The sequence below is a fragment of the Nesoenas mayeri genome, assembly GCF_963082525.1.
Source record: "Nesoenas mayeri genome assembly, chromosome: 1".
In the NCBI taxonomy this organism is placed as follows: domain Eukaryota; kingdom Metazoa; phylum Chordata; class Aves; order Columbiformes; family Columbidae; genus Nesoenas; species Nesoenas mayeri.
This window is the reverse complement of record NC_137541.1, coordinates 183,116,185-183,143,103: the sequence shown is the minus strand read 5'-3', so window position 1 is coordinate 183,143,103 and position 26,919 is coordinate 183,116,185. Positions and strand designations below refer to the sequence as shown.

Sequence of the window (26,919 nt, the reverse complement as noted above, 5' to 3'; positions counted from 1 at the left end):
GCTTTTTTTTTCTTGTGTGTGTGTGTGTGTGTGTGTGTGTGTGCTCTTTCTTTTGTGTCACTCTGAGAAGGGCTCAGGGCTCTGATATTGTTATTATTTTAAATATAGCTTGCCCTGGGGCGGGGAAAGGCACAAGGAAAGAGTCGGCAAGCAGCCTATCTCTCAGAAGAAAAGAACAAGCCTCACAGCACAGGAGCTGGCTTCACTCAAGTGTGCAGTTTAGAAGTCAAAAAACTTCCAAATACCACCATTTTGGAGGAGACTGAAGAAAAGGGACGCAAAACTGGCTAAACACAATGAAGAATATAGTGAATCTGTACAAAGTGAACCTAATCGCATTTTGAGAGTGGGCTCTGATGTACAACGTAAGTCTTCCTTAAATTCTATTTTTTTAACATAGTATCTACCTGTTTAATTTCCATTTTGAAGCCAGGCTGGGCCAAAAGGTACAATTAGCTATAAAAATTAGCATGGAACAGAATGTGTAATCTCTGATATGAGGCTGAAAGTGATACTGAAATACAACAGAAGTCAGAAACTATCAGCCATATTATGAAGGATAAACTATAAATAAGAGCATGTCTAATTATTTCAAGAGAAAGATGCTGGATGGAATCTTTAATCAACTTTCTTAATAGGGAAGCAAGAGCTCTGCTGTTTTGTATGGCAAGCTATTTTAATACTGCTGTGTTTAAAATTGTGTGATTACAGTTACCAATAGCAATAAGATGTAGCTCCAGAGGGGAGTCCTAGTGGTTTGCAAAAGTTTTTTCTCTTTTATTTCTCCAACATTTTTGCTCTCTGAAGCCTCAAGTCCACATTCTCTATCCTACAGTTTGGTTTTGCTTTTCAGCTGGATTTTCAATGTATGCCTACACTGGACTTCCTATGGAACTGAAAACAAAACATTTCAGCATTCAGAGTAATTCTGGTATGTTTTTCTACATCACGCTAGTGGCAAAAATACAGTCGACAAAAGATTGTGCTCCTTCAACTTCTGGCATGGACAACTGAGGAATATAAAGCCCGATGGTGACAAAGGGCGATAATTTCCTGTTTTTCACTATTTATCCCACCGGTTTCAGACTTCGCAATGGATATTCTTTGTGATCAGGAGAGCTCTGCGAACCCAACTGCAAAATCTTTAATACACATAAATCATGAGAGAAGACTTTACAGAAATGTTTATGGAGCTGGAGAGATTAATGCATCACATCTCTTTAACTTGACTTTGGACTCTGAAAACCTAACCAATGTTTCGAGTGAAAGTAGCATGACTCCACCGTGCTACTCTTCTCTGTTTCAGCTTTCACAGAAAAACTGGCCAGCTCTGCTGACAGTCATGGTGATTGTTTTAACAATTGCTGGAAATATTCTTGTCATCATGGCTGTGTCACTGGAGAAAAAACTACAGAATGCCACTAACTATTTTCTAATGTCACTTGCAATAGCTGATATGCTGCTGGGTTTCCTTGTAATGCCTGTGTCAATGTTAACCATACTGTACGGTGAGTATTAGCTGTGTAACTTACTGCATGTATTGAGAAGCTTTAAACATTGCATGCACATGTTGTTGTTTTTTATTGTTTCATTTTCTTACCACAAAAAATTGTAGTTGCTCCATACAAACTGAAATATGTGTAATTGGTTAAGGAATGTACGAATAGGTGAAGTACTTGAATCTTTTCCTACTTTAAATTTCTAGTGACAGACATCTTAAACACAGTCCAGAAGATTAGTTTATTAATCTGTTGCTGAAGGAATTGTTTCAAAGTGTATATGAAGATGCTTTGTTCTCTTTGTTCTTTCAGTGTTTTTCCGTGGCTAGTAATTTTCAATATTCCTAATGAGAATGTAAAGTCCTGCCAGTTACTTTGCTCTGCAAATATGCATAGAAGCACTAATAACTACCTTTAGATTCAAAGTAGGCAACCCCTCCAATTACTTTTAATGAAGTAACAAAAATGTAACTAATTTTCTTAAAACCAGTGCCCTACTTTGACATCTACTTACCAGCAAATGCTGGCATAAATATTGTGGAAATTCAAAAATGGATGGGAAATAATTCTGCCTAATTTTTAGTAACATTTACAAATGCAAAGCTATGATTTCTTAAAAGCAGTCATTTAACAATTAAGTGAATAACGACTTACAGTTCATACCCTTGTAGGTCATTAGTAGCAGATCTTTCTTCTCATTTTCATCAAAATCACTTGCAGCACATCTCACGTAGAAAAAAGCAGCAGCCTATGTGTTCAGTACCAATATTGTCAGGCTGTTATAATCCCTAAACTTTGAGAAACAAGATTTCTAGTGCCAGAGCTGAATTGCTACAGTTCAAGGGGAAACCAGACAATATCAGGAGGAAAGTGAGGTTTTTGCAAATATTTCTATTGCTTCATTATTTTGGAACTAAAGGTCCATGCATGAGCCTGTGATTTAAGAGAGGTTTCATCCAGAAAACTGAAAGTTTATTTCCCAGTTTCAGTATCTCTACACAGATTGCCCTCAGTAGCATTTTCAAACTGTATTTGGCATCAGTGATGGTGTAACGTTGTGATTTATTGTATTAGTGGTGCAATTACCTTTGGCGGGAGAAACAGTGTAAAAGGGAGCCGCGGGAGCAGAAAATTTCCGATGCGTGAGATTAGCAAAACTCTTTTAAATTCGGAGTGATTCCCTGAGACATGCAACAGGGACTCCTGCTGGCCAGGCTCTGCTGCTGAGGAAAGAGGCACCTGAAATCCGCGTCTTGGAAGCAATTTGGAGGTCAGGACATGGGACTTCCTGCATGCAGTGAAGCCGAAATCCTTGTTGCAGGAGGAAGACTGTGTTGTCCTCCATTGTGATGGCTGCACAAAGGAGCAACAGGGCACCTAAAGCTGCAGGCAAGGCAATGTGCTGGCATTCCCTCCTCTCTCCCTGCTTTTTCCCTTGCCAGGTCAAGAAGGGGAGGCCTTTGCAGGGTAACTTGGCCTGAAAAATCATCTGGTGTTGCGCACAGGTACCAGAAGAGCTGTCTTGGCATGGTGAACCCCCAGCCTCTACAGGGCAACCAATGATGCTGCAGAGGGAAATCTCCCCTTAAACAGGAGCATTTGCTTGGCCTCAGCCGCTCAGAGAAAGGCCAGGACACAGCCAGCGTGAGCCACATCTCCCATGTTGACGGTCCTGAGCCCAAATGGAGCGCCTTTGCATCTGCTTCACTCTGCTGGAGTACCTCCAAGGCTGTGGAACAAGGGTGTTTCACCACCCGCCCTGCAGCCCCTTGAAGGGGAATTGTTTTGCTCAAAAGAGAGATGATTGCCATCTTGAGAGCTTTACAGCTACTGTGGACGACTCCCATTCTGAATGCCCTGCCACACCAGCCACACATCTGCCCAACCTGCAGTCTTTGGGCCAGTCAGGCTTCTCCATCCACCCAACAGCGTGAGCCTCCACTGGAGAAAAAGACTCCCACCAAGGTGATGTGCCCACAGAGCAGAGAATTCATGGAGTTCAACAGCAGCACTGGTTCCCACCCAATCACATGTCAGGTTCCAGATGTTTGTTGCTCCTGCCTCAGAGACTTGCCCCATGCCAGTGCTGAGAATTGGCAGATTCTGTGTAACTCCCTGTTGCCCTGGAAAGACCAGGCATTTCAGAGGGCTGCTGACCAGCTGAGTGCTGACCTTAGATGCAGCTTCAGCTGATGTGCTTCTGACCAGGCAGGATGGTGCACTGGGCCTCCTCGGCAACCTCCCGTCCTATGGACTCTCCTCTCCATCTCCCCTCTTCCCTCTCTCCTCTCTCCTCTCTCCTCTCTCTTCACTCTTCTCTCTCCTCTCTCTACAGCATGTTCTTAGCCTTCCACTCAAAACCTCCTGTTACCAACAAGCAGCAGCCCAAACATCCTGGATAACTTCATGTGTTTGCCTCCTTGCCTTGCCTCTTATGGACCACATCAAATCCTGGACCTTAGAGATGCCTTAACCAATCTTTAAATTGCAGCCATGTTTTGTTATGTTTTGTTTTGTTTCCTCTTGGATACATGGTGGGCGGAATTGGACAGTGGCCAGAGCGCAGCATAAGGCAAAGACACATAAAATGTCCCAAGGCCTGCCTGGAGGATGTTATTTACAGCCTTCCTAACTCTTATTGCATCTGCAGTTGGCTCCTATAATGTACTTGGCCCTTTCTTTGCCCTGTTATCTGATGGATACTGTTTTGTCCTTGCTCCATCCACGTTTAGAGTAAGGACAAGAGGTTTAGAGGGATACAACAAACATGTTCCTACAGGGCACTAAAGCAAGAGAACAGACACACGTTGTCAAGTGTAAAAATACTTTGTTGCTTTTCCCTCTGTAAGCTGGGGTGGCCTGACACAGAGAGCCTGCTGGGAAGACATGCCCCTGGAAGCAAACCCTCATGTAACACATTCCAGAGACTGGATTCCCCATTGGAGGACCAGAAAACAAGATAAAACATATTCATAAATACTGTATGACTTGTCAGGGTAAGCTCATATTACAGCAGTCAAATAGCACCAAGAAACAGGTCTTCCCAGTGCTGGCTGAGACTAAGTTTAATTAGACACAGACCTAGCTCCTCTGCCTCTCTCTCTGTTCCTGTTGTTTCAAATCTTGTATTATATCATCTCCAAAGGAGACAGACACACCCCCTGAAACACCAGTGTGTTCAATACCTGCTCTGGCATTGCCCTATGCTGCACTGTTATGGGCAACTCAGATAATATGCTTTAAATAAAATCACAACAAGCTAAGGACACAGCTAACTGCAAAACTTGCTCCAAGGAGAGTTATTAGTGGTTCCCTGCAGGACTAGGAAGGGCCTTTGAATGGAGTCCTGCAGGGCTCTGCTTAGCCTGGGTCTGCTCAGCATTTGCTTCTGACAACTTGGACAGTGTATAGAGTATGAGCTTACACAGCTTTCCAAAAGCACCAAGCTGGGAGAGGTTACAAGCACTCAGAGGGACAACATCAGAATCATCAACAATCACCTGAACCCCTGAAGAGAAAGTCTGAAATGAACAAATAACATTCAGTGAGGATAAATGCAAAGATATCCACTTAGGAAAAAGACAGCAAACCAACTACTGCTGGGGAAATTCGTCCAGGCTTCAGGGATGACGAACAAGATCTGGCTCTCAAAATGGATCATAAGCTGAGCATGTGTCACTAGTATGATATTTTTATACAGAAGGCACTCATCATTCCAGGTTGTGTAAGTAAGGACATTCCCTGCAAGACCCATGAAGTGATCTTGTATTTCACTTACCAGTCAGGAGGCCTTTGCAAGAGTAACGACTCCTGTTTTGGTTACTGAAGGATAAGCAAAATGTGGATAAATTAAATATATTCCAGGGCAGGAAAGCAAGAAGCACAAAAGCTTTAAAAGCATTATCTGCAAGCAAAAGATAAAGGAACTGGCTTTGCTTAGTCTGGAAAAGAAAACAATAGGCAAGACAGGATAGCCATCTTCCAATAGCTTCAAGAAAGGCATGTGATCAGTTATTCTTCGTGGCTAGTGAAAAGAACAAGGAAAAAGGGAAGGCTCAGTTTGCAGCGAAGATGTTGGCTGGATATTGGTAAACACTAATGCTTTTGTTTTGGATTCCTCTTTCTGGAGGAGCCTATCAATATTCATTGATACAGAGAATATCCTTATTGAAGTAAATGGTAGGTACCCAAAGCCAGGCAAGATAAATATCACTGGTATGCAACAAAATACACTTCTTTCTTCACCTGCCACTAAATTGAAAGTTTCGGTTTCAGAATTCAGGTACCTTTGCATATCAGCAGGTACTAATAATGCAGTAATCATGTGGATAAAAAGTCCTAAAACAAAATTGAGAACTTGCAGGAATACAATGACAAAATTGCTTCTCTTTCCATAGATTTGCTGCCAGAAATGGTTGATTATAACACCAAGGGTGTGCAAATAGAATTAAAAAGAAAAGAAAAAAAACATACACTGCTTGTACCCTGGGAAAGAAGCAGAGTTAATCTCAACAGCTACAAAATTAGAAGTCTGCAAGCAAATAAAAAAAGGTTTCTTAAAACAGTGTCAGGCATGTCCCATTGAAAGCGTCACTTCCCACCAGCTTCTCCTAGAAAGATACATGCACTAAGATGTATGTGTCACAACAAAAGGTGTATGTCATATTCTTAGCTGATGTCAACTTTGTCTTGTACAGGATATGCATGGCCTCTACCTAGAAAGCTCTGTGCCATTTGGATCTACTTGGATGTGCTTTTCTCCACCGCCTCCATCATGCACCTCTGTGCCATCTCACTGGATCGCTATATTGCCATTCGAAACCCCATTCATCACAGCCGGTTTAACTCAAGAACTAAGGCTTTTGCAAAAATAATTGCTGTTTGGACCATATCAGTTGGTAAGTGAGGCAATATTTCAGCATGTAATTGCAGATTTCTAGCCTTTGAGAGGATTTGACATACATTGCAGTCTAAATCTGTATTCCCTGCCTGCAGTATTTTGCTTGCCACAGTCTAAGAAGTGCTGTAATGTAGTAATTATGCAATGGAAATCAACAACAGTAAATGGAGGAGAACTGAGCAGCACTGTCACTGAAAGAATATACATCAGTGATAGGACTATTGGGTTCAAGTTTGTTTTAAAGATGTGTTTATTTCCCATATTGATTATCCACCATTACGTTAATGTCTGAAAAGAAAAATGATCTCAAATGAAAAAAAAAATCTCCCTGTTTTATGTAAGTCCGTTGTTCCCAACTTCTTATGAGGGTAATTTGCTTAGAGGTGTTTCTTATGGGCAGATCTCTTCTGCCTTTCTCAGTGTGTAGGGCAGGCTATTTATTGCATCCTATTCAGGAGGCATTAGATACTCTGTGTTCGCCATAAATGAGAGAAGTTTCTCCACAGGACAGCTCAGAGTTGCAGCCTAAAATAGGTGCCATGAATGGCTCCCTAGATGAGTATCTCTTTGTGATGGAAAACCTCAGAGACTCAAAACCAGGCATAGGAGTGTTGCTCTTCCGTTCCCATGGTGGCAGCATCTTCGGTCCAGAGCACTCTCATGGCATGGGAGCTGGGAAGAGTCTGGTGATTGATGCCATCAGGGATGTCCTCACACACCCGGGATGGAGGTTCTCAAACGTGTTGAAAGCACAGTTCCCTTGCAGCTATTCTGCTTTTGTAGACCCCCCTGAGCATTGGCAGCTCATTTATTCAGAATCAGGAAAAAATCCACACTTTTGCCCTGCAAGAGGTAAGTGTTGCCAGCAATCAAAGGTAATTAGCCTCTTCCCTGGCTAATAAAAATTATTGCAAGGGGTAATTGTGATTTGTTATCATCCTTCTGAGGGGAAGGAAAGGAGACGATGCCTAACACTGTGCCTGCCTGATGCTCTGAATCATCTTCTGGTCTCCTACTTGATCCTGGTCCAGAGTCTGAGAAAAAGCAGTTCAGGATATATATGGCTTAAAATAGCTGTATTTTCTGCTGCACAGCAAGAAATAGAAAGAGCACTCAACAGGAGGACAGTTCTGCATCCTCAAAGATATGGTGAGGTTCAACAGCATCATGTGTGGCTCCGGGGTGCATTCAGGTGATCAGATTTAGATGTCTTGCACCGGCCAGGTGAACTCCACCCTAGCTCTCAACTATAAAGGAGGTCTGGAGCAACTCAGATGTAGATGTCTTCATTTAGATTAGACGAATCATACCTTGTATTTCACTTCTATCAGTGACTTTTTTATCAATCCAGTATAAAACATGTTACTTTGTCCAGTTTTTCCAATCTTGGACACTGCTAAGTACAAGAATTTTCAGTGTGTTCTCCATATAACTAAAAAAGTCAAGCATTACTTCAATTTGTACATACTGTTTTTGTCTGCATTTGTGTGTGGTGCCTGTATTTGGCGTGTGCAAAATAACTGTCCTTTTTAAACACAAATAAATTTACAGAAGGATCAGAATGACCATTCCAGGGGCAAACCAGCAATCCACGCTGCTCAGTGTCTTTTTTTAGGCAGCAGCTCACTGCCAGAGTATCTGAATTAGCTCACTATTAAATGACTCCAGAAAAATGTATTATTTAAGCCCTTTTAGTTAGAACACAGTTTATGTCCTGTAGCAGGAGGCTTTAGTTCTTTGATATGTTGATATTTCAGTTCAAAAGTTAGGACTATTCTTTGCAGCAATAACTGATAACAATTTACCCATTGTAAAAACACCTTTTCTGCTCTCTAGAGAATTTTCTTCTAACAGTGATCAGACAAGCCACAGATGTTATTTGTTATTACTACAGCAAGTGATAGCAACATGGTCTCTATTTATATACCTCTGAAAAATACAACTCTGTATTTTATTGGAAAGCACTCAAGTGTGGGATGAGTGAAGAGTGAAGAGTTCTGCTTTACTGCAGCTGGGTAAGGACACATGTGAGGGAATGGTGGATGCCAGAAAAATTTTGGGGCAGATAGGGTAAACTCCATCTCATTTGCACACCACCTGCCATCAAAACAGTGAGCAGGTTAAATAGATATAAATGAATGCAGGCAAGCATGCTGAGGTGTGCAGGAATGAAGTGATGCTGAGCCGGTTTGCTAGTCCTGTGGATGCAAGGGCCATGGGGAGATGAGCTCAAGGAAGACAGGTCAGTTCCCAGCCTGGCAACTGTGTCGTGAATGACAAATGTGATGTCCTCCAGAGGACAGACAGGGAAGCAAACATACAGCAAACTGCAAAGAATCTGCTGAGCTAGTCACTGCCAGGCTGGACTGAGATTGCACCATGGTGTGTTGCTATACCATATAGAATAACAATGCCAGTATTATAAGGAAACTTGATAGATCCCAGTTCACCCGTGCAAATGGTTGTCAGTCTGTCATTGACCCTGTCCTGATCTGCCATGATCCAAGTCAGAACAGACAGGAAGTGGTTTCTGAGGAATGAAGTGTTTTCCATGTAAGTTCTATATCATTTACTAATAGGAAATGTTTTCTGAACAAAAACGTGCTCCATGTAACATTTACCAATCTGCATGCTTTCAGTGCTACTTAGAGTGGCAGGGCTATAAATCATTTGGGGTGGAAGGGACCTTTAAAAATCATCTAGATCAATGCCCCTGCCACACGCAGGGACATCTTTCGCTAGACCAGGTTGCTCAAAGCCCCATCCAACCTGACCTTGAACACTTCCAATGATGGAGCAACCCGTTCCAGCCATGCTTATAGTAAAAAAACTTCTTCCTTATGTCCAAACTAAATCTACTCTCAGTTTAAAGCCATTGCCCCTTGTCTTGTCACTACAGGACTTGATAAAAAGTCTTTCTCCATCTTATAAGCTCCTTTTATACATTGGAAGGCCCCAATAAGGTCTCCCTGGAGCCTTCGCTTCTCCAGGCTGAACAACCCCAGCTCTCTCAGCCTTTCTTCATAATGAGAGGTGTTTGAGTCCTCTAATAATTTTCATGACACTCCTCTCTTTCCTGAGTAATGACAAATAGTTTCGCATATTTAGATAGGGTTCCCTCCAACTAACCTACAACTCTTTGCTTCTTAGCACTGAATTTTCTCTGCTACTTTGCTGTCCATTAGCTGAGATTTATGAGGACCTTATGCAATTCTCTACAGCCAACAGTTGTGTGCTGACAGCACATTTACTCAGCTCCAGTGTCCAAGCAGACAGGTCACAGATGGGATGAACAGCACTGATAAACATAGAGGGCTCCTGGACGTTACCTTTTACCCTGCTCACTGTGGAAACAAACCATTTAATCCTACCCAGTGTTTTCTGTCTTTCAACCCATCCTTTTTCTACAAAAGGACCTTTCTTCTTCTGCCACTAGAGTTTAATTTCTTTAACAGCCTTTGACAAAATAGCATTGTCAGAGCTTTCTGGAAATCCAGGAACATTATGTCAGCTGTATTATCATTATCCACCTGATCACTGGCTCCTGCAAATACTTCTAGCTGATTTGTGGGGCATGCAAAAGTTCTCCCAGTGCTTCTCAATCTGTCATTATAACTTCCAACTTACCTAAGTAATAACACTTTCATTCACTAAATTCATAATTTTCTTTTTATTCACTAAAGTCACAATTTTCTTTTTATTCACTAAATTCACAAATTTGTTCAGCGAATTTGATCCAAAGATCAATGAATCAGTGGTCTTCCTTCCATTGGCTTCAGTGATATATGACATATTTTTTAAAAGCATTAAAAAAGGACAGATGATTTGATTTACTTGACTTCTGAAATCTTGACTTTCTTAGATTATTTTAAAAAACTAAATCATACTAATATTTGGGTTTGCACTTAGTGGAAGAAGAGCATTTAGCCAGCAGCCTTTCTTTCACTAGACCATGTAATGCCACAGGCAATTGGTTTAAAATGGATTCTAATTAGTGTAACAGATTCTAATCGTGTCTTTAATTCTTAAATCATCCAGTACCCAGAGTGGCCAGATAATTAGATTATTTGTAGCTGTTGAAGGCAAAAGCCAGTTAAACACTGAAAATTATTCCATTTGGTTTAAAGCACAGAGGTCCTTACTGAGAACAGGTGTAAAAAGCCCAAGCATTTCCCTTACCTAGAAAAATTAGAGTTGAATTTTGAATAGGGTTTAACTGGAGTCTACAGAATTGTAAACAGAGGCTATGCTGAAAAATAAAGGTAAAGCACCTTTGAGTCCTAAGTGGGCCTAAGAAACCTATTGCTCTGCAACTGGACAAAAATGCATCATTCTCTTCTTTAAAAATCCTTGAAAAGGCCACATAAAAGAATTACAGTCATGAATGGTAAGCCCTTATATATATCATTCCTCAGTCCTTATTTCTCTCTATTGCTCCATTAATGGTCTAAGTAATGTGAAGTTTGATGAAACCTAAATCCTCTTAGCTGAGTTTTCTCTTATCATTTCTCACTTAGCCTACACATCTGTTCATTGCCTCCAGGCAGTCTCTGCTCTCCCCAGTTGCTAACAACTCAGATTTATTCAGTACTTTTCATGCAGAAAGTCGTCCGAAGTGGAACTGGCTGAAACTGGTGAAATATCTCCCACAGAACAACTCTCTTAAAATTTTGCCAGTGCTTTCAAGGCTTCAAAAATAACGAAATACTGTAGCATGTCAAGCAGCATTCTCCAAAGTGCAAAAAGTTACCTGCAGGTATATGAAGAAGTCCAGTGCAACTGAGCCCACTGGTGATTTGGCAGCAGGAAGCTTTATGCTGACACAGAGGCTTTCTCTCTCTTCTCAGGCAGCCTGCCATTTCTCTCCATGACTTCTTGCTGTCCTACAGAGTATGAAGGGCCAGGGAAGCAACTGGGATTTGGAGAGGACAACCACCAGCATTGTCATTTGATGACAGCTTTGGCGTCCTTTAGCACATCAGCCACTCAGTTCTGCCAAGGACAGCCTTCGTTTGAAAGCCCCTTTACTGTTTTCAAAAGGCAAAAATAGCCAAGGCGCTTCAGGTTGGGAATCCCTGTTCTGGATCAACCACATCCTCCATTTCTTCCAGATGACATAGTTACCATTTGCCACTTAATTCTAGTTTATTTTAGGGATGGGTTGGCACAGGAAAAGATCACTTGTTATAACATGGAACACACTGCCAAAATATGCAAAATTGCAAATAATTACACACAGCACCATACTCCGACAATATAAATTTAAAGTTGGGTACCTACATTTGGAAATGCTAGAGTTAAACTTGAAATATCTGTGACACTACACTCTTTACCATGTAGTCATTCACTTTACTTCCATTTCTTCTTCGGAAAACTTGGCTTTGGATTCTTAGCAGTACTTATAATCATTTCCTTAGCTGACATTTCATTGTATCATACACATGAAACCATCTCCCAAAGAGTGAGCATACTGTTTGCTCTTTACAGATGGAAGATCTCAAGGGCAAACTTTACAATTTTTGTGTTTGGACAATCCCCTGGGACCCTTCCCATTTATGGATGTAGATGCCACCATAAAAATAAAATGCCATAAAGATGCTGTCAGAAATAGTGACACAAAATATAGAAAAATTTGCATTGATTATAATGAAGGGTCAAGACGCAATATTTCATAAATGAAGTGTTAGAGCTTCAACACCAGGTCACAGAAATAAGATCCTCATTGTATCATTTTATAGAGACACAATGTATGAAGCTCTGTAGTTACTAACAGTCATGGCAGTAAAAAGTTCATTGCTATATTAATGACCCCACCAGCAGTGACAACTAATGAGTAAATAATGATTCATGGGTAGGTTGTTCAAGGGAAACTAATATTCAGTGCTGTGATACACATTTCTGAGTTGGCTAGCACGTACATTCTGTTTATGAGACATTACATAAGATGATTCTGAGAAAGAGAAATAAATATCATATTTACTTTGTTCATTGATGTAAATGATTCCTGTGCTTCCCATACAACAGAATCTTTTTCTTGATTTGTTCTTCCCAGAAGAGTGAACACATCCCAGCCAGCATCCCAACAGCCTACCACACATATCTCCCTCTCCTAACTGTGAAGGTTAAAAAAGCTTGCATTTTGAACTTTTATATATTTTTTTTCATTTTCTGATGTTGAGGTGTTACCAACCTTGTGCTTTTCTTTATGAAAAAATGCTAAAGGAATGGTAATCATTGAACTGCTTTCTAAATGCTCCAAATTTGAAAACACAGAGAAAAAGAAGCAACATAAAAATCCATATGGCCACATTTGCAAACCAGAGACATGGAGCAACCTGGCATACATCTGGATGGGGAGGAATACATTATACCAGTACATATATATTGACAAATGAAGAATAATTGTTGTGAAAGATTTACCATTTTCTTTGTGTAATTACTGATTAACAGGAGATGGAGGTTTTTGCCTCTGAAAAAGGGACACATCCATTTTGTGAGCTCCTCTTTTGCAAGAAACATTCTGCTTTACAGGTAAAAAGGAATGAGGAGTGCTCACAATATTAGTATTAACATTAACATATGGCTTTTCTTTCTGCTTTGGCAATATTTTTAAGGGCAAGTTTTAAACAATAGAGCTGTATTTTTAATACCAGAGCTATGTGAAAAGCACCTGGTTAGTCAAGTTACTGATGACAGAATTTGTTCATTGTCTTTTCTTTTTAAAACTTGTATTTGCATTGAAGACCATAAGGACCCTGCTCTCCTTCCCCTGAAGCTGACAGAAAAAAAGCATTATGTTCAATTGGACCAGGCTGATCCTACTATCAGGTTTCTTTGAATGAATAAGTAACTGTTCCTCATTGGCAATATGACCTGTAATCAGCCAATCTCTCTTTGTAAGATACTTCAGAGTAAACGGAATGTTTTAAGGAAAAAGGCAGCAACACTACAGTACCTATTTTAAGTTATTCCTCCTTCTCCAAAAGGTGATATTTTTTTAGCCAGTTGTGTACCCAGCACAGTGTGAAATACATACAAGAATCCAGAATGGATTCCCCATCCAGAGGGTGAAGGATGAACTCAGGTCCTACCTCAGGATACTCTTTTCTGCAGAAAGTGCTATGTGAGGTATTGGAAAGTGCAGAAAGGACATGTTCACAGGCCTGCTCTGGTCTTCTTCCTGTAGGTCTCCACAACAGTACATGCTCAAAAGGAGATCCTATATTGACCAAGGAATTAATTACCTGAGCATCTCTAACTAGAGGAACTGGGATTTCTGCATAGCAGAAGCCACATGCAATATAAATAAGCAGAAAAGGAATCACGTTAGGATTTATTGACTCTGTCATCTGTACACTGTAATTGCATTTAATCGCCTTCTAAATTAAAAATGGTGTTGTTAAAGTAGCACTGTATTGCATAAAACAAAATGTCAAGAACAAAGAAATTTTTGTTCATTTTAAAATTATACAGTGCTATTTCACAGCTTCTTTTATGTATTTTGAAGCATCAAATTTTAACTAAGCCAGATTTTGCATTTGATAACGCTAGAAAAAATAAACATATCACAGAATTCTGCTTTAAAATGAAATCCTTACATTTAGCCCAATTAGCAGGAACATTGCAAACTATTGCACACTTAGGCTGCAATTAACCTTCCCCATGCATTTCTGGCCCATGCTATTGGTACAATTTCTAAGTAGCAGCCCAGCTAATAAAAGTCTCGAGTTTTGTCAGAGCTGAAACAACATATTCCTAATTACCTACAACAAATTTAGAAATACCTGTCAGCTGGTTTATCCTATGATGTCCTCCAGAGTCATTAATGGAAAATGGTCTATCAAACTCCAGTGACATCCTGAAAGCAGGCTGAGGCATCGCAATAAAGGATCTCTTTTCTGGATGATCAAAATTGGAACTATGTATTTCATGGTATTCAGCCCTGCACTTATGTTGCAAATAAATCACACCTACCGGGAAGACTTGTTTCCTCTCAGCAGAAGATAACTCTCACTATGATTTTGTATTTGACCTAAGTTTTGACATGTCAAATTGACCACTATTGCTAGGACCATAGGCTGGGCTATGAGCGCCTCAGGATAAACACTGTAGTTTTAGGTCTCAGGTGCACTGAGTGAGCAGCATGTCAAAGTGCCCCAAAGTTTTAGGCTGAATGTTCCTAGGGTTAAACAAGCCTGCCTTGTATACTACTGTAGGACATGAGGAGGTCCATCCAGCATGCAGAGTAGCCATTTCTTATTGCAAGGGTAGGTCATGTATTTATTTTTCACTTTCAAGGTGGTTTGTGACATATTTAGCAAGAAAGATAGCCCTAGGGATTGTGCTATAGCACCTACGTAGACATCGGTAGATGGCAAATATATGCTCTAACACTTTTTCATCTCTTCTTCAACCCTGCCATCTTCTACATGTGACCAGGGCACTGACTGATCTGACAAAAGAACAGGTCATTCAGGGTGAAGGGCATTACCCATTGGGTGGGCAGTGAAGCATAAAGAACAGGATCTCGAGTCAAGATGTTCAGACCAGTGCAGGTCTTTAAGCTGCTTCTTGTCCTGTTTTTTTCCTTCCAAATTATCCATCACGTCAGGACATTTACCCAAATAACTGTCCAGCCATTGGTGCAGCATCCTTGTGTAACTAGTAAGAAGCTGATCATCTGCTTCATCAGCAGCTTCTGCAAGTAACCATAAGAGATGTAAATTAAAATGGGACCTGGTCTGAGGTCTAGAAAATCCAGAAGAATTACAGTTTTGGTTGTCTGTGCCCTTCAGGCTCAGTGCAAAATTGTTGCTAAAAAAATAATAATAAATAAACAACTTATCTGATAGTTACATTCAGTTTCCTGTTAAACTACTCAAGAAGGCCAAGCAGCACTGCTGGAGAAATCTCAGAGAGATATCAATAGAAAATTCTGTTCAGTTCAGAGGAGGAACAAGGCAGAGTTAAGTAAATATTCAGCATTCAACAAATCATACCAAGTAATAATTTAAAGCCCAGAATACTGGGAAAATAGAGAATCTTGTCACTTAGACTGCTCCAGCAGCCATCACATTCATTGCTTAACACAGTGGAATACCTAAGATCTTTCCATAATTTCTAGCTTCTTGCTACTCTGTCTGTCTGTCTGTCTGTCTGTCTGTCTGTCTATCTATCTATCTATCTATCTAATCTTTTTTAAGCGTTACTGTGTACATAGCCTGTATAGCATAGAAAAGTTAGCCCCGAGGAGCCTTCAGGAGCTTCATAGCTAAAAAGGCAGACTGGCAATGTGTGATCCAGGAAGATCCTGTTACAAATGTATAGTATTTCTTTCTTTCTCAAAGCACAACTATCCCCAAATCTATTCTCCTAGGGGCCTGAACTGTGACCATTGCCAAGCCATCTGATGTGAAGATGGAGAGAGAGGGATGTTTAAATCGGATATTAGGAAAAAATTCCTCAGGGAAAGGGTTGTCGGGCATTGGAACAGGCTGCCCAGGGAAGTGGTGGAGTCACCATCCCTGGAGGTGTTTAAAAGGCATTTTGACGAGGTTCTTAGAGACATGGGTTAGTGCTAGAGTTAGGTTAGGTTATGATTGGACTCGATGATCCTGAGGTTCTCTTTCAACCAAAATGAGTCTATGATTCTATGAGATACAAAAAGGTCCTGTGCTGTACAGTAGGGATATCACAGGTGGCTGGAGCTGATCCCACTTAGAGGTTCTTTTTGTTTTCAAATTAACATATTTACCTAAGTCAGTGACACCTGTAAATTTGTAACTTCTTTTGAGAAGAAATCAAACCATTGCTACACGGAACTTAAGAACACCAGTGCAATTTAAACAACAATAACTGAGTACACAGAAAGGAAAAAGGGTGTTTACCCTGCTCTGCTGCATTTTGCTGAGCCACAGAAGTAGCAGATTTGTCCATTCAGGAGCTTTAAGTATGAGTGAGCAGCAGCTCATCCCTCTGTGCAGAGCGAGGCTGGAGACCTGTGGCACCTCTTGCAATTTTTCAAACTAAATATTAGGCTCTTTATCACAAGGTCAGCCACATCTAATCACTTCTAATCACCATGGATGAAGGGGCTACACAGCGATCATCAGCCTCCATGCCCTGGAGGAGAACATGTAGCCCAGCTCCCTACTGACTCCCAGCTGACAACAGGACTGTAGCTGCCATCTGGCTACCTCAGACCTGGGCTCTGCTCAGCCAGCATCCCCCAGGCAAGCTGGTTCCTCATGCTTAGCCAGACACTGCCTTACCCTCTGCTTTTTCCAGACTTAGGGATAGTGACCAGTCTCTATTGCACACAGATGGTGACCAGTCCCAACCTCACCAAAGACCAGACTGCAAATAAATTGATATTGTAAATAATAATGCAATTAAATTAGAGGGTGAGAGGTCTTGAAGTCTTTTATTGTTACATGTCCCCCTACCCCTAGATTTTTGCAGCCGTGGTTTGATTTCCTCCAGGCACTGTGCATGTGACATACCACCCTGTCTCCCTCCTGGCAGGGCTTTTTTGGTGGGAGGCAGGGATTAAAGTGCAGGTAGATGTGCAGAGCAAACTGAAGTCCATGTAGACGGGCTGGCACTGGCCTTATTGGTCTTCAGGGGACTGACAATGTTTGCAGCAACCTACACATGCTGTTATCAAAACAAGGATGATGTAAGTAGTGATGACATCAGATCACAAAAATACAGCTTGTAACTCAGTTACTTAGAAAAGCTGGCAATCTTACTTGAGCAGGTAGGCTGGCACATGCAGATGGTGCGTGTCCATGTGAAATTAGTGCTTATTTTCAGCGACATGTTGTGGTATTCATGTGCCGCTCAGCTAAGCAGGATGTAAGAGTACCTGTGGCTTTCCATCTTTCCATTCATCATATTTCACATTCTCAGATTTAAAAGTGCACCAGAGGTGGCAGGCAGGTCTCCATGACCTTCCCTTCTTGGGGCACTTCCCCATGAGAATGTAGGACTAGCTGGCCTGAGGAAGGGCTCATGAGAAAGAGAAGCCTATTTTGAGATGCAAATCTAACCTAGCTCAGCTCTCAGCAGAAGAAAGTTATGACTTCTATACAGATCACCAGTTTGCCCTTCTCTCAGTGCTCCTTCAGCATTGCCACTCTGATACCAGTTGTCCGTGTGCTCTCAGCATCATCTGGGAACCACGGGACTGAGTAGAGCAAAAGAGGAGCAATCTCATTGGGATGCAAAGTGGTGATGTGGTGCCAAAACACTGCTGAATCATTCCCATAAACATTTCTTTGTCCTGTTTCTAAAGATGGGCTAAGTTTTCACCTGAGGAGCACAAGGATGGTGCTTTCTTAGGTGGACAAGTTTGCTTTATGTGGCACAATGGCATGCTCTTTACTGGAGATTAGGTTGAGTGGGTTCCTCTGGATCACTAAAGAGGAAAAGGATTTTTAGGGTCTATTATTGGCTTTCAAACTCCTGGACATCCTGGAACTAAACAACTCTGTCCGGCCTTCGCTGCAAAAAGAAATCCTCCCTCTTCTTCCCTGGAAATGCATTTATAATTATCTGTATTTGCACAGTAATCTACACAAGGTAAAAATATTCATTTTTTATGTAAAAGCTGACACACTTGAGTCTAGAGCTGGGGTCTTTTGACATCTTTTGACAGGCTTAATATCACTAAAATATTCAGAATTAGACCACAAGGTCCAACCAAGCACAGTAAACAGGAGATTCATTGAATCCATGGGAGATCTGTGTAAGAACATGGCAAGTGGTACACATAACTTTGTTCTTTAGTCTTATTGGGCAAAAATTTATTTACGGGGCAGTTTGGTATTTCTTACTTATTTAGGAAAAGTTCTCTCCCTCAGTAGATACAAATGCTGTAGTAAACAAGCAGATGGAATGCAAGTATTCCAGCAGGATGAGGGAAGTGAGTCCCTTTCTACTGGCCACTGATGAGGCTGCACCTCGAATCCTGTGTTCAGTTTTGGGCCCCTCACTACAGGAAAGACATTGAGGTGCTGGAGAGAGTTCAGAGAAGGGCAACGAAGTTGGTAAGGGGTCTGGAGCACAAGTCTGATGAGGAGCAGCTGAGGGAACTGGGGCTGTTCAGCCTGGAGAAAAGGAGGCTGAGGGGAGACATCACTGTGTACAACTTCCTGAAAGGAGGTTGTAGCATGGAGGGTGTTGGTCTCTTATACCAAGTAACAAGGGATAGGACGAGAGGAAATGGCCTCAAGTTGCATCAGGGGAGGTTTAGGTTGGATATTGGGAAAAAATTAATCACTGAAAGGGTTGTCAGGCAGTGGAACAGGCTGCCCAGGGAAGTGGTGGAGTAACCACCCCTGGAAGTGTTTAAAAGGTGTTTAGATAAGGTGCTTAAGGACATGGTTTAATGCCTGAGTCAGGTTAATGGTGGGACTAAATGATCTTGAGGGTCTCTTCCAACCTAAATGATTCTATGATTCTATCATGCTATGTGTCATCTGAAAAAAAAATTCTCTATAAATTGATAAAGTCTTCCAATTTTCTGAGGTTTCCACTGATCAAGAACATACTTGTTCTATTTGCTGGTCCTGCAGGTGAAAGTTTTACCTGTGGCTGTCCCATACAGCAAGTCACCAGTGTGCTAACTCCAAGCAGAAAGACTTTTACTCTACAAAGACAGAAGCACTGCAGAGCTTCAGTTAAAATGAGGCAACATGCAGCCAAGAGCTAAGGAGTTCATTACCTGGGAACAACTACAAGCACATTAGGAAATAACTAAAAAATTTAATATTCAGATGAGATACCAAGACTAGCTTTGAGAAATGTGACTGCCTTCCTGCTTATGAAAGACCAGACCAGGGTACATTCATCATATTTCACATTCAGCTGTTGGACAGCTTTGTCCAACAATTTCTTACCCCTTGGAGTCCTCCTCTCTACCCACTGTAGTCCACAGAATATGAAGGCAGCCTATACAAACCTGTACTGGCACTGGACTAAGTTCGTTTGGTTGTAATAGCAAGACTTTCTATTTCTGCTTGTTCAGCTGAAAGCATCAGTGTCTGTTCCCCATTGCTCCTCACTGCATACATGAATGGTATAATCTGAAATCCCCAGTCCTTAAATCCTTTTTTCAAAATAAATTTCCTCAGGACATTTATAAATCTTTCTTTCTTTCTAGCTATTTGGTAAGTGTAGACTTCTATATGCCTCTGTTAGTCCCTTCAGTGACTGGGTAATCACATTACACTGGGGGATAACAACTTCTCTCGATTTGAGATAGCTGTGAGAAGCCAATAAGCACCTTAGCAGAAGTTTCTGCCCAAACCAAAGATAATGTCACTAGCTGAAAAGTAACTACTATATTGGTGGAGAGGCTTCAGTGAAAATCACTATGCAAAAGGTTGTGCCTTCCTCAGATACTCAGAAGGATCAGAAAATCCAGCAATGAAATAGGAAGGAGCAGACACAAAATACACAGAACTGCTGTAAACAAGTCCTGCAGCACAGCTAAGAAAGGGGATTTGAGGTGTGTATAGGCAGGAACAGCACTTAAAACCAAGAGCAAAGAAACTGCTTCCTGCTGTTGGGCTCTTGCTGTCCCTGGGAAACAGGGCTGCATTCACATTTTGTAAGGGAAAAGGATTATACCAAAGCAGCAAATGACTCCATCAGTGCTTTCCATTCATAACTCAGCCCATCCTGGAGCCCTGGGTTTCTAATCAGTTGGGTCAAAAAGGGGCAAATGTCCTTCATTTCTTGCTCTGTCCTCCCTGTAATGCTCCTCTAATTCTGTTTCTATTTAATTTATTATCACAGTCCTACAAATTAATTTGGACAGACACATCTCTCTACTTGTAAGAAACAGGCTTCAGGACTGAGAACATAAATGATAAATCAAGAGAAGACTCAGATTTTTGCAGAAATCAGTGAAGTGTTTGCAGGTCTGGGGAAATGATGACTCGCGTAATGGTGAGTGCCACATGCCAAACAAAGACATAGAGCCAAACTGAGTGGCTCTTCTGTAGATATTTAAGTGAAAGCACATAACGAGCTGTTGTGAAACTCCAGCTCCTGGTACAAGGTCCAGACACATTTGCATCCTTGACACTCAGAGAAGGACACGGTCCAGTCACTGTCCCCTGCCAACCAGTGGCTCCCTGTGGTCTGGGTTCCTGGAGCAAGCAAACATCCACACAGCGCACCATGGTAACCCAAATGAATAAATAGTATAGTGTGTGGTTATTTCAGTCCAAAATGTTGAAAATAATGTAATGGTTGTGTTGCATCAAGGCAATTCTTATAAAACAGGAAACTGAGGTATGCGTCGTATGCCTTGAGTTGCTGCAAGTATATATGGATGGGTGTTTGTTCTTTGATTTTGTAGATATACCAAGGAAGGGCATTCTTTGATTACAGAAAGGCACCACACACCAGGCATGGGTTTTTCTAAAGAAATTAGACAATATTGCCACACCAAGCTGCTTTAAGGAGAGACCGGCCTTCTCCAAGCAGAGGTCCCCAGTGCCACAGCACGTCTGATGTGCCCATGACTGGGCCCATAACATGAGTATGTTTGAATCAATGCCACTGTTGAAGCTTGAGCTGGAGAGGTTTTTTTTCTTTTTCATATGAAGGTGAACAAAGGTGACAAATTTTGCTGAGAAACTGTAAAGACATTTCTAAGAGACATTCCTATCCCTTGGGCATTTATTAAGGCATATAGTAATGTTCATTTGTATTCAAATTGATTGAAATGGCTACATGTGAGGTGAAAGCCCGTGACTGACAGTATCTGCTTGGAGGGAACTTCATGAAAGGAACCTTGATTTTATCAGTTCATTCCCCCCTCCTTCTCTTCATCCTAAGTAGAACAAGTGTACCATTCTGCTGGGTGTATTGTAAATTCTGGGTTTGATTCATTGACAATCTCAGCAGCTCAAGGCAGCTGCAAATCCAGTTTACCTGTCCAGTTAAAGACATTTTATGGCTGCTTTATATCTCTGAAGATTTGCAAGCCAGCAATGTGTACCACTAAATCAACTTTTGTCAGTTTTACCAGGCTTTTTGAGAGAACAAAAAGAAGGATGCTATTGCTTTACTTCTTAACCTTTGGTGTTTTCAAGAGCCTTTTGTCATTCTGAAGTTGTGTCCAAATGCTTCAGGTTTAATGCAGGATTTATTACCCATCTTTATCGTTTGAGTTCTGTTTTGTGGTTTATTAAAGTCCATAGAGTTTGAAACAGCCACCTGTGTATAAATCAAGCTATATTATATAAATAAACTACCTTCTACCACAGGAACATAATATTTAGGGTCTGTCCACAAGGGAAAATGTTCTCAGTGGAAATGTCAACTGGAAACACAGTGGTTAATATACCTCTAGTGCCTGAATGGTTGCTCGCATTCTGTGCCGAGTGCTTCCTTTGTCTCAGCTTAGTTTGATTTTGAAACAGAATAAGATAAACAGTAAAAAAAGCACTCAAGGATATCAAGACTTTTTCCAGGCTGACCCAAGCAGTGGGAGCCAAGAACATGGAATGGGCAGGGTGTGGAATAGCTGTTCTGCTACAGCCCTGCCAGGTTGTTTCCTCCAGATCTACTGTTTGCACATGGTCCATTTCCCAAGTACCTGCTCGTCACTACCTGGTAGCACTGCGTGATCCTTTCTTGTGAAGCTGATTTTCATCTCCTGATGTCTGAATACACAGACGCAGCCTGTTTCTTCTTAAACATCAGCAGTCACCAAGAGCAGGGAGCTGGAAAGCAAGGACAATAAAACCAGCAAGAAATTACACATCTGAATCATCAAGGAGAAATAGATTGGTCAGCTTTGATCTTTAAAGAATGAATTCAGACAGCTGCAATAACGCTAATACAGCTTAGACGGTGACTTCTTGTTATGTGTCTACAGTACAAGCTCGATCTTGACCAAACACGAGTGACATGCGGGTGACATTCTTGGCCATGTATGCTGCTTCTTAAAAATCCCATCCAAATAGGGGACATGAGTTGCACATGGAAGCTCCTTTATTTAGAGTTTAAATATGACTACCTTTGAATTTGGTTCCCATGTCCTCACTGGGATTTGCTATCCCCATGCTACAGAAGACAGAAGCTACCTGTTGAGGGACAAACTCTGTTCCACTGGGGAGGAAAGCAGTAAGTTTAGTCCTTGTAGAGATATGAAAAGAGAGAATTGGGCTGGAAGTTAATTTATTCCATGCAGGAATGCCACAGTACCATTTGTGGGATGCCCTACATCATCTGAACTGTAATGTACACAAAAAGCAGGTTACAGCTGTCGGTGGTTTCTGTTACAACACTGTAGCACAGTTTTCTCAAACTGTATACAGGCCAGTTACCTGTTGCTATAGGGGAAAGATGCCTTGAACCATCACTCAGAAAAACTTACATGACTAGCAGTGCCTGTTACAGCTCTGCTGTGAACAGCACTTCTGCACTTGCTAAAGGAATGACAAGGAAATGTGGAAACTCCAGCTATAAAGCTGAAGCTCATTTCCATTTTTTAAAGCCAGAAATCTGGATTTAGATGCCCGTCCTCCAGAAGCTACTAACAATAAAACAAAGGAGATGGGGAATTGCTGCCTTTGTGTTTTGGGTGAGGAGTTGTAGCTGACTGTGGCCTTTTAATTGAAAAAGCTTGCCATTATGCTAAAGTTTTCATCTTTCTAGTGCTGCTGCCTCTCCTCCCATGCCTCCTGATGCAGCAGAACCATAAGGTCTGTAGTAACGAAAGCCATCTTTTTACTCTGTCAATACCATTGCTTATTTTATCTCTGCAGCTCAGATGAGGTCCTTGAATTACAGGAAAAAATAGCCCTGCTGTTATCTGTACAGGGCAGAACTAGACAGGAAACTTGTGGTATTGCTCTGACTAGTGCTGTGTCTTCATGCAGCTGGGAGGTGCTGGGTGCTTCAGTATCCCCTCAACTCATCCAAAAGAGAAAATTAACTTCAAAGCATTCCCCAGTTCCCTGGAGGTGATTTGCACCCCAGATTACTGAGCCATGGCTGGTTGATGCGGCTCCTGCAGGTGACCTCTCCCTCCGTACCACCAGTCAGGCAAAACTCCAACCATTTTAGGCAGCAGCTTTCCTGGAGTTACTGAAAGATTTCATCAGCTTGATCCAGGAGCTGCCACACACTTTATGAGTTTGCATCGCACTCAGTGGTTTCTCACAGCCCAAGTTCAAGAATTTAGGGTTTGTACAGTCTTTGAACAGAAACAGAAAGGGCAATACCGCAGGCTCTGCACCAGCTTCTGCCTTGGGCAGATAAGAACCGTACTTTTGTAAATTGGCCCGAGGCATTGCCATGACTCAGTTTAAAGCTGTGCAGATAAAATAAGCTACAGTGTTGTTAAAAAAATAAAGAGCAGTGGTGGTAGAAAAATAAAGAGCTTTGTAGAAGCTCCAGAAGCACCAGAAGAATGGAACATTTGAAGAGAATAATAGTTTAATATTATTATTATTACTGTTATGATTATTGTTTTGTACTGTGCTCAGACTCCACAGCCAACCTGTAGGATTGGAGCTGTCACGCTGGGCACTGGAAATCTGTGAAATGAAGAGACAGCCTCTGCTTCTAAAGGGCTCCCAGTCTAAGCACCAGAGTGGGAAGAAGGGAAAAGAAGGGAGGTAGAGGTACCATTGAAGTGCTGATGTTGAGAGGATGAGTTTCAGGACTCTGTGAACCAGTAAGGACATTCTTGGGCACACAGGGGACAAGGCAGAGCACAGCATCATCCTCACATCATAAGAAATTCTTCTCTAATTAATATTTTCTTCCTCAGAAGCCAAATACAGAATCTGGGATTTCTCTTCAAAGATGCAAAGGGGACTGAAGCTCCCTGATGATGTTAACTTTCCATAGGAGTCTGACTCCAGGCTGCTGTTATCCAAACAGGGCTGTACTATCGCTCCTTGCTTCACAACTCCACTTCTGCTGTGTTCAAAACACATCTTCCCTTTTGCTATCTGAACGTTGCCCCTCTTGGAGAGACAGCATCCCTCTGTGGGGAAGGGAGGAGACAAATATTGAAAAAAAGCCCAAAACAACAACCAAACAAACAGCAGCTGCTTGATTTTACACAGACAGTGGCAGCGTTTGCAGAAGTCCCTGAAGAAATGGCTGAGTGAGCTTGAATCAGACAGAGCAGTCCAATGAGAATGCAATTCACCACCTGGCCTTGCCGTTCCTGACAGGGCAAGGACATAGCAGGGGGAAGACAAAGTTTGCGGGGCTGTTGTTGCCCTCAGGGCTGTGTGTTGAGAGGGAAGCCTGTAGCAGATGCAGTACCATGAAGGGACCTTGGTAGTCCTGCTGGGTGAACCACATCTCAGGCTGCTCATTGGTGTCTCTCAGTGCTTAATTTGTCCTCATCTTCCCTCTGGCTGTTGCCATGGAAAGTTTTTGTAGCATTTAGACTGTGCTGACTGTATGGGGATTACAGGGAGAAAAGAAAAAAGACCCAATGAAAGATTACTCTCAGACCTATGATAAAAATGTATCTTTCCTCCTAAAATGAGTATTTCACAGCCTAGTCAGAAACCAGTATGCAGAATATTTTTAATTCTCTTATGAAAAATAGCTCAAGACCACTCTTAAGGCACCTCAGAAAAAAAAAGACATGGTATCATCTTTATTGTAGTTGCTAAAAGCCTTTGCCAAGGTGGCAGGAACTAAGAAGAAAGTCTGGAGATCCAAGAATGTTAGGAGTCATGCTCTTGTTGCTAGCAGGTGTCATGGGACAGCTGGGTGGAAGCATATGTGTTCTATTAATACCTGTGGCTGAGGTTTCCTTGAAGGAGAGAGGAAATTCAGGTTAGAACAACAGCAAAATCCCATGTCACACCAGTGATGCTCTTCCCCTGTCCTTCTTCGTCAAGATCCTGCAAAGGTGATGGCAGCACAAACGCCAGAGCTTGGCAGACCACAGCTTGGTTCCTGAAATTCAACACCTACAAGACCAATGTTTCACACAGCATCTTTTCTTGTGTAGCCCCAGTAAAATGTCCCAAGAACAGGACTAGCATTGTATTACTGCTGAAACATGACACGCAATATTTTTCCTTCCCATGTATAAATTCAGTTTGCTTTGGGATGTCTATTGATTGTGGTTCTGTTAGTGTTTGTTTGTGTCCTATAACCATTAATTAATTGAGAAATTATCTGTGTATAGCTAAGAGCGCTTTTTAATTTTTTTTCTTGGAGACTGAAAATCATGTTTTTTATTATTGTGTTTAACCTCTTCTTTAATCTACCTTCAGGTATCTCCATGCCTGTACCTGTCTTTGGACTACAAGATGACTCCAAAGTGTTTAAGAAAGACAGCTGTTTACTTGCAGATGACAATTTTGTCCTAGTAGGTTCTTTCGTGGCATTCTTCATCCCTCTAACCATCATGGTGGTTACCTACTTTTTAACTATCAAGTCGCTGCAGAAGGAAGCTATGCTATGCGTGAATGACATTGGCCCAAAGACCAAGTTTGCTTCATTTAGCTTCCTCCCTCAGAGTTCCCTGTCCTCAGAAAAACTCTTTCAGCGCTCTTTGAACAGAGACGTGGGGACTTCCGGGAGGAGAACCATGCAATCCATCAGCAACGAGCAGAAGGCTTCCAAGGTTCTTGGCATTGTCTTCTTTCTGTTTGTTGTGATGTGGTGCCCGTTTTTCATCACCAATGTGATGGCCGTAATTTGCAAGGAGTCATGCAATCAAGAAGTAATTGGAGAACTACTTAACGTATTTGTTTGGATTGGCTACCTTTCTTCGGCTGTCAACCCACTCGTATATACGTTGTTCAACAAAACCTACCGCTCGGCTTTCTCTCGTTACATTCAGTGTCGCTACAAGGAGGAGAAGAAACCTTTCCAGCTGATTTTAGTGAACACTATCCCAGCACTCGCGTATAATTCCAGCCAGCTCCAGCTAGCACAAATGAAGAGTTTGAAAAAAGAGGCAAAAATGATGGCTAAGGATTATTCGATGGTCACGATCGGAATACATCATTTGGATGGTACCTCCAAGGGAAGTATCAGCCCTGTGAACGAAAATGTTAGCGGTGTGTGACGGTTGGCAGCTGCCATGACAACCACTGTGCGTGCGCTGAACATTTCACCTGGCTGAGAGAAGCTCTGATAGCTTAAGGAAAATCAGCCCTGTTCAAGAGACCCTCCAATAACATCACACATGCCTCATATTATCCTGTGGATGAAAAGCAGGGTTGAAATGGTATCAAATGTGCAATTTTTTTTCATACAGTACTTTGGCTGTTTTAAGCACAGGCTTTATTAAACTTATTTTTTTAATATTCTAAAGAATATATTTCTTAAAGAAAAAAATGCAATTTCTGGTATTATAACATAGGCTATGAAGAAATCCATGCATTTCTTTTCTCTTTGCAAATGAAAGCTAAGCTGCCCTTTGATGTCCACACAGAGTAGGCTCCAGCTAGTTTGTCTTGCTACAACAGAATTTTGTTATCATTAACTGAATGAGCACTTTATGGAATT

The 26,919-nt window shown here is 41.6% G+C and overlaps 1 protein-coding gene across 1 annotated transcript; it reads left to right on the top strand.

Annotated features, from left to right (window-relative positions):
* The first annotated feature begins 1,081 nt into the window (after positions 1-1,081).
* Positions 1,082-26,685, top strand: HTR2A (5-hydroxytryptamine receptor 2A). The gene is made up of 3 exons (XM_080363664.1): positions 1,082-1,508; positions 6,197-6,397; positions 25,677-26,685. Exons 1-3 carry the CDS (start codon positions 1,094-1,096, stop codon positions 26,474-26,476), a joined length of 1,416 nt encoding a protein of 471 aa, XP_080219790.1. The 5' UTR covers positions 1,082-1,093; the 3' UTR covers positions 26,477-26,685.
* The last annotated feature ends 234 nt before the right edge of the window (positions 26,686-26,919 follow it).

What these genes read in the sequence shown, in the direction of transcription:
- HTR2A (XM_080363664.1), top strand. Translation starts at nt 1,094, where the DNA reads ATGGATATTCTTTGTGATCAGGAGAGCTCTGCGAACCCAACTGCAAAA. An exon ending in AATGTTAACCATACTGTACG is followed by an intron (nt 1,509 to 6,196) that starts GTGAGTATTAGC and finishes TGTCTTGTACAG; the next exon opens with GATATGCATGGCCTCTACCT. An exon ending in TGTTTGGACCATATCAGTTG is followed by an intron (nt 6,398 to 25,676) that starts GTAAGTGAGGCA and finishes ATCTACCTTCAG; the next exon opens with GTATCTCCATGCCTGTACCT.